The sequence below is a fragment of the Elaeis guineensis genome, chromosome 10, assembly GCF_000442705.2.
Source record: "Elaeis guineensis isolate ETL-2024a chromosome 10, EG11, whole genome shotgun sequence".
In the NCBI taxonomy this organism is placed as follows: Eukaryota; Viridiplantae; Streptophyta; class Magnoliopsida; order Arecales; family Arecaceae; genus Elaeis; species Elaeis guineensis.
The window spans coordinates 33,456,089-33,468,941 of NC_026002.2; the positions used below are offsets into that span (position 1 = coordinate 33,456,089).

Here is a 12,853-nt window from a genome sequence, read left to right on the forward strand (position 1 = left end):
TCAAGAAGCACAAATAATCTTTTGACAAAATATAATTTCATACCCTGTTTATTCACCAATATATAAAATAATATTATAGTGTAATTTTTGACCAGGCCCAAATAAATTGTCACATCAGTGGCGTGAATCATGTGGACCACTAGTTATCTCTAGCGTTGATCACCGACCAACATACGTTGGTAGGCCATAACGCCTACAAACGCCAAGTTGCGGCATCAATCAATCACCTATATTCTACTGGAGTTCGACAGAGACACGTGACCTACGTGGCCCGCATCATCTATGTTCAAATATTAAAATATGGCCTTCTGAACGGTCCAGATCTAAAGCATCAACACCAGCGAGGACTAACTGCACTCAGAACGATTCATTTATTACCGCCCACCTATTTTTTTTAACCATTAGCGATGGAGATAAGCATCGGACGTAATCTAACGGCCTGCGCCGACAGCGACATCCAGAGCGGCTCACGCCACCAGCTCGAGAAATGCGGTCCTCAGGCCCAGCTACTGGTTTCAGTAACGGCGTTATTCCGCCGACCCTGATAACGACGTTGTAACGGTTTAACGCCATTATAACACTTCTATAATAAAATAGTTAAAGACACTCGGAAAATAAAATAAAATTATCTTCAAATGGTACATACTCTTTTCAAGGAAAGTTTGCTAAAAAGTTAAATTTTAAAATGCTATTTTTATACGGTTATTTTAATGATTGTTAAATAATATTGTTATTTTTCAAATCATTACTATTTAAAAAAATTATTTTCAGATGGTACAAATTTATTTGAAAGAAAAAAAAGCAAAAATCTTGGACGTTGAAAAATGTACTATAGTACATTTAGAGAAACTATAAAATTCAAATAAGCATCGGTCATGACTACCCCTTATAACGGCCATTACCTGTTTTAATTTTTTGGTGATAGCCTTTACTTTTTTGTTATTTTCACCGTTTCTGAATATAAATGTAAGGGGGCAACGGCAGTCGTTTTAAACCTCCGTCCGCCCCTTGCAAATGCAACGGAGATTTATGCTGCATGAAACGCAAATGCGGCTGCAGCCAATCAGAGCGCGGCATTTGATCGACCCGCCTCTCAGCCACAACCCTGGATGCGGACCCTACACGTGGCGCGCCCTCGTGCCACTACTGCCTGTGTCCCGGTAAATGCTCCCCCCGTCTCTCTCTCTCTCCTCTCTCTCTCTCTTCCTTCTGGAGGGTTCGGTGGTGTTGGGGGAAAACCAGCTCGCGGAAAAGAGAGGAAAAAACAACGGCTGGTTTGCGTTTTGGAATCTCCGCAGTGGATTCGGCAGTTTTGAGATGTTAGGTTCGGAACATGGGAGCTTAGGTTTAGGTTCGGGGTTGGAGCTCGTCTGCTGCTTTTGCCGCTTCGAAGATGTTTGACTGGAACGATCAAGATCAGGTCTTTCATCTTCCTTCCATCTGTTTTTCATTTTTCTTTTGTTTCTTTTCATCGTTCTTGATGTTGTTTTTTCGTGTGATTGGTGGATCTTGGTTGGGGAACTATAGAGTGAAAAAGTTTTTTTTCTTCAGAACTTTGCTTTTTTTTTAGTTGGTTTTCGTTTGCTGGATAAGTTACTAACTCTTTTTGGACAAAGAGTTCTTAATCTGTGGCCATTTTAATTTTATTTTCATTAGATTATGTGGTTTGTTCCTTTTTTTTTTTTTTTTCTCCCTGAATCTTTATGGTTGGTGTCGCAGGTATTTGTTTGCATAGAATGGCATTTTCTTGGAAATCTGCAGTTTTCCAGTTGGAAAAAGAAAATCACATTATGGTTTTTAAAATTTAGTAAAAGAAGGAATACGCATATTTAGAAGGAGAAATGAAAAAAAAAAAAAAATAACGAAATCACCCCCCCCCATCCCCACCACAAAAAAAGAGAGAGAGAGAGATAATGAAATCACATGGTTTTATCGTGGTTACGGTGATACCATGTCAAATTTGTAACAAAGCAATGAAAATCTTTATATTTCATCGGTTGTCGTGTATTGCATTGATTCCCGTGGATAATACCCCATACCACCCCGTGTATTTCACCGATTCCCAACTTGTCATTGGTTTGTTACAACGGTGATATGGTATCACCGTTGCAACGAATATTTTCTCGTGCTTTAGACTGCATTTGTTGGTAGTGTCTTAGGGATATTAAATGAAGGTTGCAGAGGATTTATTAGCGGTTACTGAAATCCCTGGATAGCAGTTATACATTATTTTTACATGTGTTCTTTGAGAAGTTCCCAAGTTACGTCTGGTACTGTGGATGATATCAGGGTTTTGAGACTTAAGTAACATGATTGTTACTTGGTGGTCAAAAAGCTTGATGGGATGGGCATAAGTGGCAGCATAAACTCCTTTCTAGTTTTTGTTTAGGAATGGCACTGCGGAGGGATGGAGCCGTGGGTTACTTTAGAATGAATCATGATGAAAGAAAGACATAAACTGAGAAAATTAACTAATTCATATCTAATTCTTGTAAGGAAATGGCATTGCAGTCTTGTTAATTCTTCTTAGTTGGAATTATCAAATGATTACGAGTATGCTTTGGTAAAGAAAGTGGTTTCTGCAGGTGCTTTAGTTTGGATTGGTAAATAAGTTAAAGCTATGATCTTGGGGACCTTGATGGTGTGGGTTTGCCCAGTTAAATATTGCTTTTGAGATTTTTTATCTTCTAGTCATGTTTAAGGGAGAGGAGCTTATTTAGGTTTTGTGGTGGTTCAATGCTGAGTTGGAATTTTGGGACACCTTACTTGCAATTGCTTATGTTCTTGGGAGAAGGTAAGAAATTGAAAATAGTGGCTAGCAAGGACTTGATAGTGAAGTCTGCTGTACATTCTTGAACAATGGTCTTCTTGTGCCTTCACAAACAAACCATGAATTTGAACCATATCAGAAAAATCTGAGTCCCCCTCAGCTTCTTGTTATGAGGAAGTCCTCACTTATGATAGCCTTCAAAACAATAGGTCAAGGTTGGAAGAACCAGTACCGACAGGCATACTGGTTGGTGACTGGTATGTTACAGTACTGGTCTGTACCATACCATAGTGTATCAGAACCATGGGGAAGGAGACAGTCGAAGAGCAAGAAGGCAAGGGAAGAAGAGAGGGGGGGGGGGGGCGGGGGAGTGGAGTGGATTTACCTGGGCCAGATCTGGAGGGGGAGGTAGCGCTGGTGGTCCATGCGTTCAGCATGGGCATGTGGAGGTACTGGTGGTGGGCACAAGGCCCGGCGATGCACCCATGCATGCAGTGTTCTCAGGCAGAGGCTGCAGATAGGGAGGCATGAGAGGGGTTCTGAAAGCCTTGAAGGGTTTACGGAGGTGGTGAGGGCAAGGTACAGCCAGCTGTGCATGGTGGCAGCAAGGGTGGAGACGATGCTTGGGGACGTGGTGGTGCAAGTGGAGCGTTTGGACTAGGGAGGCGAAACTTGAGGACCTTGAAAGCTTCAATTGACCCTATCCGCAATTTCCAATCATATGTTCTTGGGAGGTGATAAGACGTTTAGAATAGTTGTGAGCAAGGAAATGATGGTGAAGCCTTATATTACCTCCTTGAATGTTGGTTATTTATGCCTTCAAAACTGAGCATGGATTTGAATGATATCTGAAAAATATGAATCTTCCCTCAGCTTCTTGTTACGGTGAAATCCTCATGATAGCCTTTAAAAGGATCGGTAGGTGAGAAATGGGAGATGAGTGTTGTGAGGATGATGAAACCATTTCTAATTTCATTTTCTTTGTCTGGGATGATTTAGAATACAATAGATGACATGTCCAGAAAAGAGCTACAAAATTTGGGATTCCATGCCAAGAAAAGGAGGAAAAAAGGCATATAAACTTGAAACTTGCTTTTAGTAATCAATACATTATGTTTTTTTCTTCTGATATTAAAAAGTACAGACACAATTACATTCTTGCATTTTAGGCATTGGAAACATCAAAAGTAAACAATGGTGGAAGTTCATGAGGTACATACTCTCACCCATAACCTAGTTTTCCCTAAGTCTTCTGGTATAATTTCGTGACCCAATCAGTGGCAAACTTGGCCTCCTGGTATGTGTTGGAGTTGGAGGTCCTCAAAGCTAGTCATGAGGTTGAAGCAGTCAAGAACTATTGCCTAGAGGTTAAAATGGACGGCCTCACACCCTTTCAAAATGGATAGTAGTGTGGGACAATCACTTTCAAATATGAACTGGTGAAGATGAAGTCAGTGAGCCAAAGCGAGAGCCTCTGAAGGGCCCAAGCCTCTACAAGGAGGGGATAGTCAATCTATAGGATCTTACCTTGTGCCTTTGATGGCACAATATATGCATTTTGGAGCAAGGTTGTATTGTCTTTTTCTTTTTTCTAATAATCTGGTTTTCAAATTGTGAGGGTGCAGATATTGTTTTGAAAAAATTGAGCTATTGGCTTGAACTCAAGGGATGGAATTCATACTGTGAATCCTAAGTGAAATGATCAGACTGTTTCTAAGAATTCCAGTGATTTCGAATCGTATCTCTTTCCAAGCTCCATCCTATATGTTCAAATTGTTTGTTGGATCTTTTATTTTGAAGAGTGCATTTACATGTGCCCATGTGCAAGTTCTGTTTAATGTTTTATTTTGTATTTATTTCCTGGTCAAGCTAATTTACAATGGTCAGCAAGAAGAAAAAACAGTATTATTCACTGTAGTTTGATTTTTCTCTCTGGTACGTGCTAAGGATCTTTTGTTATTCTAACTTCTCAGGTAGGTGACATCATATGGGGTGAACTAAGTGAGAGTGAAGACCATATTGTCCCTTATCCCAAGGGCACTGAAGATAGTACATTGCTTAATTTTGGAGATTATAACAAGAAACAGAAAAATGAAGAAGCCAGCACTGTTTTAAGGTCCACTGAGCACACTGCTGGAACTAAACATGATTTTGCGGGATGTAACCTGGAAAACCATTCCACCTTCAAAACAAATGAAGAACTTTCCGCTCCAAGACTTGACATGGATTCATGGCCTGATTTGCCTTCCTTAAGTGCTGCACTTGGTAAAGGATACAATGATGAAAATGGTCCAGATTCTATAGCAACAGAATTGATGAACGATTTCAATGAAACGTCTGACCTGAACAAAGTGAGAGGTAACATGAGATATTTTCTTTCTGTTCTAGTTGCTCTTCTCATTGCTATTATTTATTTTCTTAAATGAATCATGTAGTCTCAACTGGTGGTGCAGTGCAGCTGGATGGTGAATCTGAAATGTTTGGCAACGATCATGAAGATAAAGAAAGTGACAGTTTTCTTGATTGTGATTGGGCTAACATTGGAGACTTTGATGATCTTGACAGAATTTTTAGGTGATGTGTGTCAACGTGAATTGGAAATGAACTGTTTACATATACATTGTTAGGGATTCCTACTTTATATTTAAAGTGATGATTTCCATATTTATCAACACAATTTCATCATTTCTTCTGTTAAATTGATGATATTCACTGGCAAATTGTACTCACATGTTATGCTTATGCAGTAATAATGATTCCATATTTGGTCATGAAATGGTCGGCAATGCCGGGGAATATCTCTGTCCATCTTCAGATGTAATTAGTGGCACGGCGCAATCAATTCCAATTCCTGTAAGTCTCCATGTTTTTTGGTAGCTTATCAACAAGGAACCAAAAATTATACTAAATCATTAATTATTCATGCAATCTGCAGTATTGCCTCTTATATACAGCAATAAAAATAACATCAACTCTTTTATCCTATAGGACATGCCATTAAGCAGGGAAGAAACTTCTGATCATGGTTGTTCCTCCTTTCATTTTGATGAACTTCCCTGCGGGAACAGAAAGTCAGAAGAGAAGGTACGTATGTTAAAATAACCATGGTCTTTAGATGCCCCTGCAGGTATGCCTGTTGGCTACATTTCTTATATGCTTTGGCAGACAGCAGATGATACTGTGAAAACTGAGCAAGCTGAATGTAAAACTCATGTTACCAGTGAGTGTTGTGGAACACACAACCTTCAGCCAGACAAGGTAGTTTACTGTTGAAATCACAGTATATAATAATATATCCTAGATTTAATCTTTATGAAACAGAAATCATTTGCATTTGATCAAATTCCTGGTCCAAAACCACTAATTCTTAATTTATTTTATTTTTGCAAATATATACTCTGCTTATATGTCTATAAAGTCTCATCACCTCTAGTCCTATTTTACAATCATTCAATCAATTTGCTGATTGTTGACACTGCTCTGGATATGGATTTGACACACACATTGAGGATTGCATTGTCTTAAACTAACCTGGTTTTATTAGGTGTGCTGTGATGAAATGAATGTTAGAATGGCTGTGACAATTTTGGATTCTTCAATTCTGGAAGATCTGTTATCTTGGTATTTTGATTGATGATGCCCACATGTGTATTTATGAATGAGTCATTGGAGCTAGTATCAACAAGAATTTGAATTCTAAAGGATATCTTGTGCACTCCCTCTTTGAGGACATGCGGATAATAATTATTTACCTCTGAGTATCTTCCATATATGTATACATGTCCTTTAGTTTTACTTTGTTGACTCTTTCATTTTTGGTTTATAACTTGTTTCTTAGAAATAAATGCAGTTTCCTGTATTAGACCTCGTCATTTTCCCATTTTGTCTATAGACTCTTTCCTAGTGCTAGGTGAACTTCGAAGAGTTCCTCTCTGGTCATAAGTGCTTAGACTTTGGCCAACTAGGTAGGCATTTTTAAACACCAGTTTGTTTTTCCAGATTGCATGACAAGTTGCTTTCTTTATAATGTTTCGTTGGCTAAGAGCCTGGCATTGATTTGTGGAGGGCTGATGTCAGGTTGACAGTTGCTGTAGAATTTGCTCGAGCCTTAGATGAAGCATTCTTGACCAAGAATTGCTCTATAGCTCACCCCATTTTACTGGGAAAAGGATTGTATGCTGCTGCCAATTTCTAATCGAGTATCAGTTGAAAACCCATCAGATCTCATATTTGTTTCTGTCCTTGAATTCTTTTTTAAGTTGTTTGTCAAAGCTAATTCTTGCTATGTATTTTTGATGCTGATGCACATCCTTAGCCATGCCATATTTCTATTTCTAATTCTTGACAAGGCACAAATTGTTTGTTTGGCAGTATTATGTGTTACTTTATTCTGTTTTTTTCTTTCAAGTTCTAATGCATCAGCCAAAGTGTATGTATGTATGTATGTATGAAGAGTTTGCTTACTGCGTATTGTTCAATGCATTGCATAGAACTCTGATTGTATGCATGCATGAAGAGTTTGCTTACTGCATATTGTTCAATGCATTGCGTAGAACTCTGATTGTTGCCAATCTTTTTTGCAGGATGATGGCCAGAAGAAGCTTTTAAAGTCTCGTAAAAAAGCAGAAGAAAGAAACAAGAATAAAACTAAACAAAACTTAAATGGTGCCTGGTCCCATAATGTTAGCCAAAGCCATCAATCTCCCAGTCCAAATATGCATACGTTGGTCAAGACTCCTTTACAAACCTTTCAATCTCCTACTGCCACTCAACAAAGGCAGGTTGGTGGTGCCAAGAACATGGAACACCTTGGCCCATCTAATCAGTTTCTGTTATCTGGATATGGATATTCTCCATATCATTTTCCTGTCTTTCCACTGATGCCGCATACTCATGCTGAGAGGAACCAAGTGAAACCAGTTGCTGTTAGTTGTAAAGTTTTTCCTGATTCCTCGAAGCATTCAAATTCTTTGGCGAAACCATCAGATATTCCCTCAAGACCATCGACAATGACACCTCAAGAAAAGATAGAAAAGCTTAGGAGACGCCAGCAAATGCAGGCAATGCTTGCAATTCAGCAGCAACAACAGCAATTTGGTCATCAAATTACTGGTAATGACAGTTTGGTCCTACAGATAGGTTCACCAAAGAAACAAAGTCAGGAATCTGTTACAAGCTCTGCTGCAGTTGATGATAGTGGAAATAAGATTTCTGCATCAGATATGAGCATGCTACTGGACCAAGATGAGTCCCAGAGGATCTCGACATTGATTGATGATCACTCTTTGGATGAAACCATATACTATGAGCTTCAAGATGCTCTGGGAAAGGTAATATTGTCTTTAACATGGGAGTCAACTTTCTTCTTTTTTATGACCTAAATATTTTTTCTTGTTTAACTGCAGTTGGACATTACTGTCCGACTTTGTATTCGAGATAGTTTGTTTCGTTTAGCCCAAAGTGCAATGGAAAGACAAAGTGCTGGTGATAGAAGTAGTACCAACAAAAGTAACAAAGATGAAGATGAAGTTTCGGCAAACCAGGAGACAAACAGACAAAACAGGTCTATATGTCAGAACATAGACCCAATTTTGATTTTTGATAATAGGGCAAATCATATTTCTATGTCTGTGGTGTCAGAAAAACAAAATATTTCTGGGTTATTCATAACCAACCTATTATAAATTTTTTAATCCTAATAATCAATGTTGTTAAATGCACTCTTGAGAAATTATTTGAATGCTTTACATTGACCTATGAATAGCATGTGATGGTTGATTTTAACCATGGGTTGTTCTGCTCGCATCACATCATTTACATCCTGATGAGGCATAAAATCTACAGAGAACATGCAAGTCTTACGGATGAAATATATGTTAGAATGTTCCATCTTAGGGGCTTTCATGTCTCTTTGAAGAAACTGTACTTTAAAGTTCTGGATTATTTTGATCTTTTCAAGTGCAAAAAGCATGCTTCTTTTACACACACACACACACAAAATTATATATATATGTGTGTGTGTGTGTGTGTGTGTGTGTACATATGTACGTACGTATGTATTTTTTTAAATTAGTGATTTACCTCTTAGTTTCTATTCAGGGAATGGATGAGATAGATAACTGTATGCATCATGTTTGTCTAGATGTTTTGAATGAGGCAAAATAGGCGTCTTCATTGGTCATTGCTATATTTTATTCTTGATGGCTAAGATTTACTATTTTTATCTAGTCTCCAAAGTATTAAAAAAAAAAAAGGAAATAGATGATGACATATATAAAATGGTGAAGGCATGTGAGTTTGTATGGCTTTAAGTGTTGGAAAGTAAAGAGGGTTGTAGCACAAAAAATGAGCAGGGAAAGAAAGAGAATCTTGAGATTGATCTATGGTAAAACTTGGAATGATAGACTAAGTAAATTAGTGGTGACGTAGTTGGACTTGTTTAGGAAAGAATGTTGGAAAATTATTGGTGATTGCATAAGCATGTGCAATGAAGACATAAGCAGGCCAGGATATGGAGAGTTGCTTGAAACATTGAATGTTGACTCGAAGATCTACTGACTTGGATGGATATTCTATTGATACATTAGGAAAAGCTGGATACATGAAGCTAATCCTAGATGGTTATAACAAAGGATACATGAAGCATAACAGTACTGTGCTGTGCCTTTCCATTTGCATGCCAATAAAGGGAGATCCAACAAGGGGGGAGAGGCAGGAGGGAGAGGGAGAGCGAGAGGGAGGGGAAGAGAGAGATGTCGGGAGAGGGAGAAAGAGGGGGCTCGAAAGCCCTCCTCTCCTCAGATTATCCGCAGGGGGCACCCCTACTTTGAAACGAAACAGGGGCTCTACCCTTTTTCTTTTGTAATTTAAGTGAAGTCAGCAGGCCATTTGATTCACAACCTGGCATATGTTTCTCGTATGTGTTACTTTGCATTTAAATCTCTCCTTCACACAACAAGGATATTTCTTGACTTCATCAGAAACTATCATATAGTTTTTGCATTTAGTAGTTATGCATTTTGATGCAGGAGCATCCTTTGGGTCCATAGGTGGTCAACACAATTCCAACAGTCCAAGCTTCTTTTCTATTTTATTTGGTTTAAAAATTGTTTAGGTCTGATTTGTGTTTTTTTCTTTCATCAAAGTGTAATATAAATACTTTATGCTACAGTATAACTATTACCTTTAAAGAGTCCTACTAAGAGTCAAATAGGTAGTTAAGTAGTGAGGTTTTTGAGGCATTTCTTTCTGTATTTGTAAGAGTCCTGGATGAGTCCAACTGGGAGCTTTCTAGGGGTTAACTGAGTCTGTAAAGAGTCCACAAAGGGCCTGTTGCAAGGTGATGTACGTTCAAAAGTTTTATGAAGTAAATAAGACTGTGAACCGGCTGTTTCTCCTCCCTCTCTTCCATATCTCTTCCATTTTTTTCTTATCCTCTCCTCTTTCTCTACTCATTCTGCTTTTTATATTATTTTCTCTAACTGTTTACAATTATTATTTCAAAGATTATCAATAGATTTCTGTTTCCTTTAGATATCTTTCTAATAATTAAGCACTGCCACAAAATACTTGTTGGTTTTGATGTGTCAGCATCTTACCATCATATCACTTGGGATTTCATTATTAATTTCTCTATCTTTTGGTTGTTCAGACATTAAAGTTATTGCTTCCTGATTAAATCTGAAAAATTGATTGCTGAAATCTGATTATAACCTTGCCATGAACTATTCAGTTGAGCCTTGAAAACCCGAGATTTTGATTTCTTCTATCGCAGGTAGAACCCTAGGGTGGGGTTATTTGATCCTTCTTTCACCTAGAAAACTAATATTAATTCCTTTCTGTCCTGTTCTCAGGACTTGGACCGCAAGCTATAAAGCTGCTTTAAACCCTAAACTATCCTATTCCTAAGGTCCTGTCAAGCAACCCAGGCCATCCCTTTTTGGTCCTGCATCATCTTCAAATTCATCTCTTTTTTCATGTAATATGGTAATTACTTTGCTCTTATCATGTATTTGAATTAAATGTGTCTGCTATACTTAAGAACATTGGGCTCCATGAGCATCCATAAACATTTTCTTAATTGTGTTCTGTCCATGTTGAAATGCATGATGTGAACTTTATCCAAATCTATTTTCTATGATTAATACTTTGTTTTTCCTTCCAGATGCAAAAAATTGCCTGATGCAGAAACAGATACAAATCCCATAGACCGAACTGTGGCTCATTTGCTGTTTTACAAGCATTCAGAATCATGTACGGGACCTGTGAAAGATGAAATACCACAATCGCCCGTTTCCCGTACCCCTGGTAACGCTTTCTTTGAGCTCGAGGCTGGAAACTTCTTAATGCTCTTAAATGGAAAAGCTTGACATTTAAAAACACATCTCCAACTGAAAACCTTGAATTTTATCACATTGCGTAATGGGGATCAGCTTCAAAGATGCCTCTACATGCTCATGGAAGTACTTCTGAGGAAAATCCTGAGAACATCGGAGAAATGGAGGTGCAACCTTAAGTCTGAAGTAAGGTGTAGTAAGAAAATGTTCTTACTAATTATCTACCTAGCACGTTGTCTTATGTATTATTTGTTATGCTTGATGAGACTCATCTTCCGATAATGAGCTGGTTTTCCTTCGCAGAGCAAGCTGGTTGGATTTTAATGGGAATGCCGGTGTTCTTGCAGTGTGGTGGTCTATTCAGCTTTCATGTGTCGATGTCTCCACATATCTATAAGCACCTCATGTATCATTTGGCTTTATAGATCTTCAAAATGCTTCAGATGTGTTTTCACTGTCTGGACTGTCGGAGTTGGTTCTCCTTGTGCTGCTGTGCACACTGTTTAGTGGTGTAAGATTAATTCTATACCTAAAATGTGTGTATGTTAACAATCATCCTGGAGATGGCCGCTGAAACATCTTTGTTAACTCGAATCCTTCAGGCAATCCATCTTCTGACTAGTATTTATATGTACCATTTATGACTAAAGCCTTTTACCTTCCCACCTAGGACTTAGATGCTGACTACTCTCAATCTGACATTATATGGTATTATATCATTGCTCTATTAACTCCTTGCAGGCATTTTTAGGAGTAATTCTCCCAGTAGTCTTTGCCCGAAGTGGGAGTTATATCTGCAGTATGGTAAACCTCATGGATTCCATTTCTGTAAATTTGGAGGAAAAAAACTATCAGTTTTGTGGTAATTGCTAAATGGTTATACTAACTTCTCTAATTTCAATAATTTGAGTACATTATCCTATATATTTACTAAAGCCAACGCTTATAATGGTAATATGATAGTAATAAGTATCTTATATATAAAATACTTTTTTCTTTTGCAATGTGAATAGCATGGGAGCAGAAGATGCAAGATATGTGTGAGAATAACAAGCCTCCTAGAGTCCCCTGAAAACTCATTTTAAACAATAGGTAACCGGACAACTAATGTGTCTGGTGGCAGTTATATGGTGCTTATTTACAATTATAATGACTATGAACTGGCTGATATTCTTATGTTATCTTTTTGGTAGAATACTTTGAATTCATCTATTGAAGTGAAGCAGTAAAGATGTGTATAAAACGACACCACTACATTTGAAAAAAAAAAAAATCATGATTTTATAAAACCTAAATTTGGTAGATTATGTGAGTCCTTAAGTTAGAAAAATGTTAAACTGCGTTTTAGTTGATATATGTATTTTATAAAACCCAAGAGTTAACTTTATAAGATTTTTTTTTTTTTTTGGTAAAAACTTTATGAGATATATGGTGGCCTATGTTTTTCTCTGAAGGATCCCTCACCTGTCAAATTTCTCATTGGTGAGATATTACGACTCCACGTCCATGGTACATGTCAAGATCTCCTTATTAAGGAAAGGATACTGAAGAAATGAACCCCGGAACTACCTGATAATGAATGTATGGTGGAAGAAATGGACACTAAAAAGCCACCGGAACTACCTGATAATGGATTACTGGATAGCTGACAATGTTCACTATGTATCAAAGTATCAAACGAGACTTTAGTATACTCTTAGAACTAGGTAAAAGGATTCCATAAGGGCAGTAACTTGAGATTGAGCTT

The 12,853-nt window shown here is 37.8% G+C and overlaps 1 protein-coding gene across 3 annotated transcripts; it reads left to right on the forward strand.

Moving 5' to 3' along the window:
- The first annotated feature begins 1,205 nt into the window (after window positions 1-1,205).
- On the forward strand, window positions 1,206-11,740 carry LOC105052752 (protein LNK2). Of its 3 annotated transcripts, none has more exons than XM_010933689.4 (11): window positions 1,206-1,420; window positions 4,744-5,128; window positions 5,206-5,344; window positions 5,518-5,623; window positions 5,759-5,854; window positions 5,936-6,028; window positions 7,354-8,100; window positions 8,176-8,333; window positions 10,935-11,077; window positions 11,203-11,292; window positions 11,410-11,740. In XM_010933689.4, the coding sequence occupies exons 1-10, from the start codon at window positions 1,394-1,396 to the stop codon at window positions 11,283-11,285; spliced, it is 1,977 nt and encodes a 658-aa protein (XP_010931991.1). In that variant the 5' UTR covers window positions 1,206-1,393; the 3' UTR covers window positions 11,286-11,292; window positions 11,410-11,740. The 3 variants fall into 3 exon arrangements, with proteins under 3 accessions (XP_010931991.1, XP_010931993.1, XP_010931992.1); XM_010933691.4 differs by having other exon boundaries at window positions 5,224-5,344; XM_010933690.4 differs by having other exon boundaries at window positions 11,203-11,297; window positions 11,410-11,565.
- The last annotated feature ends 1,113 nt before the right edge of the window (window positions 11,741-12,853 follow it).

Excerpts from the sequence above, each read along its gene's own strand:
- LOC105052752 (XM_010933689.4), top strand. The coding sequence starts at position 1,394 with ATGTTTGACTGGAACGATCAAGATCAG. Across the intron at positions 5,345-5,517 it reads GATCTTGACAGAATTTTTAG|TAATAATGATTCCATATTTG; the intron begins GTGATGTGTGTC and ends ATGCTTATGCAG. Across the intron at positions 5,624-5,758 it reads CGCAATCAATTCCAATTCCT|GACATGCCATTAAGCAGGGA; the intron begins GTAAGTCTCCAT and ends TTTATCCTATAG.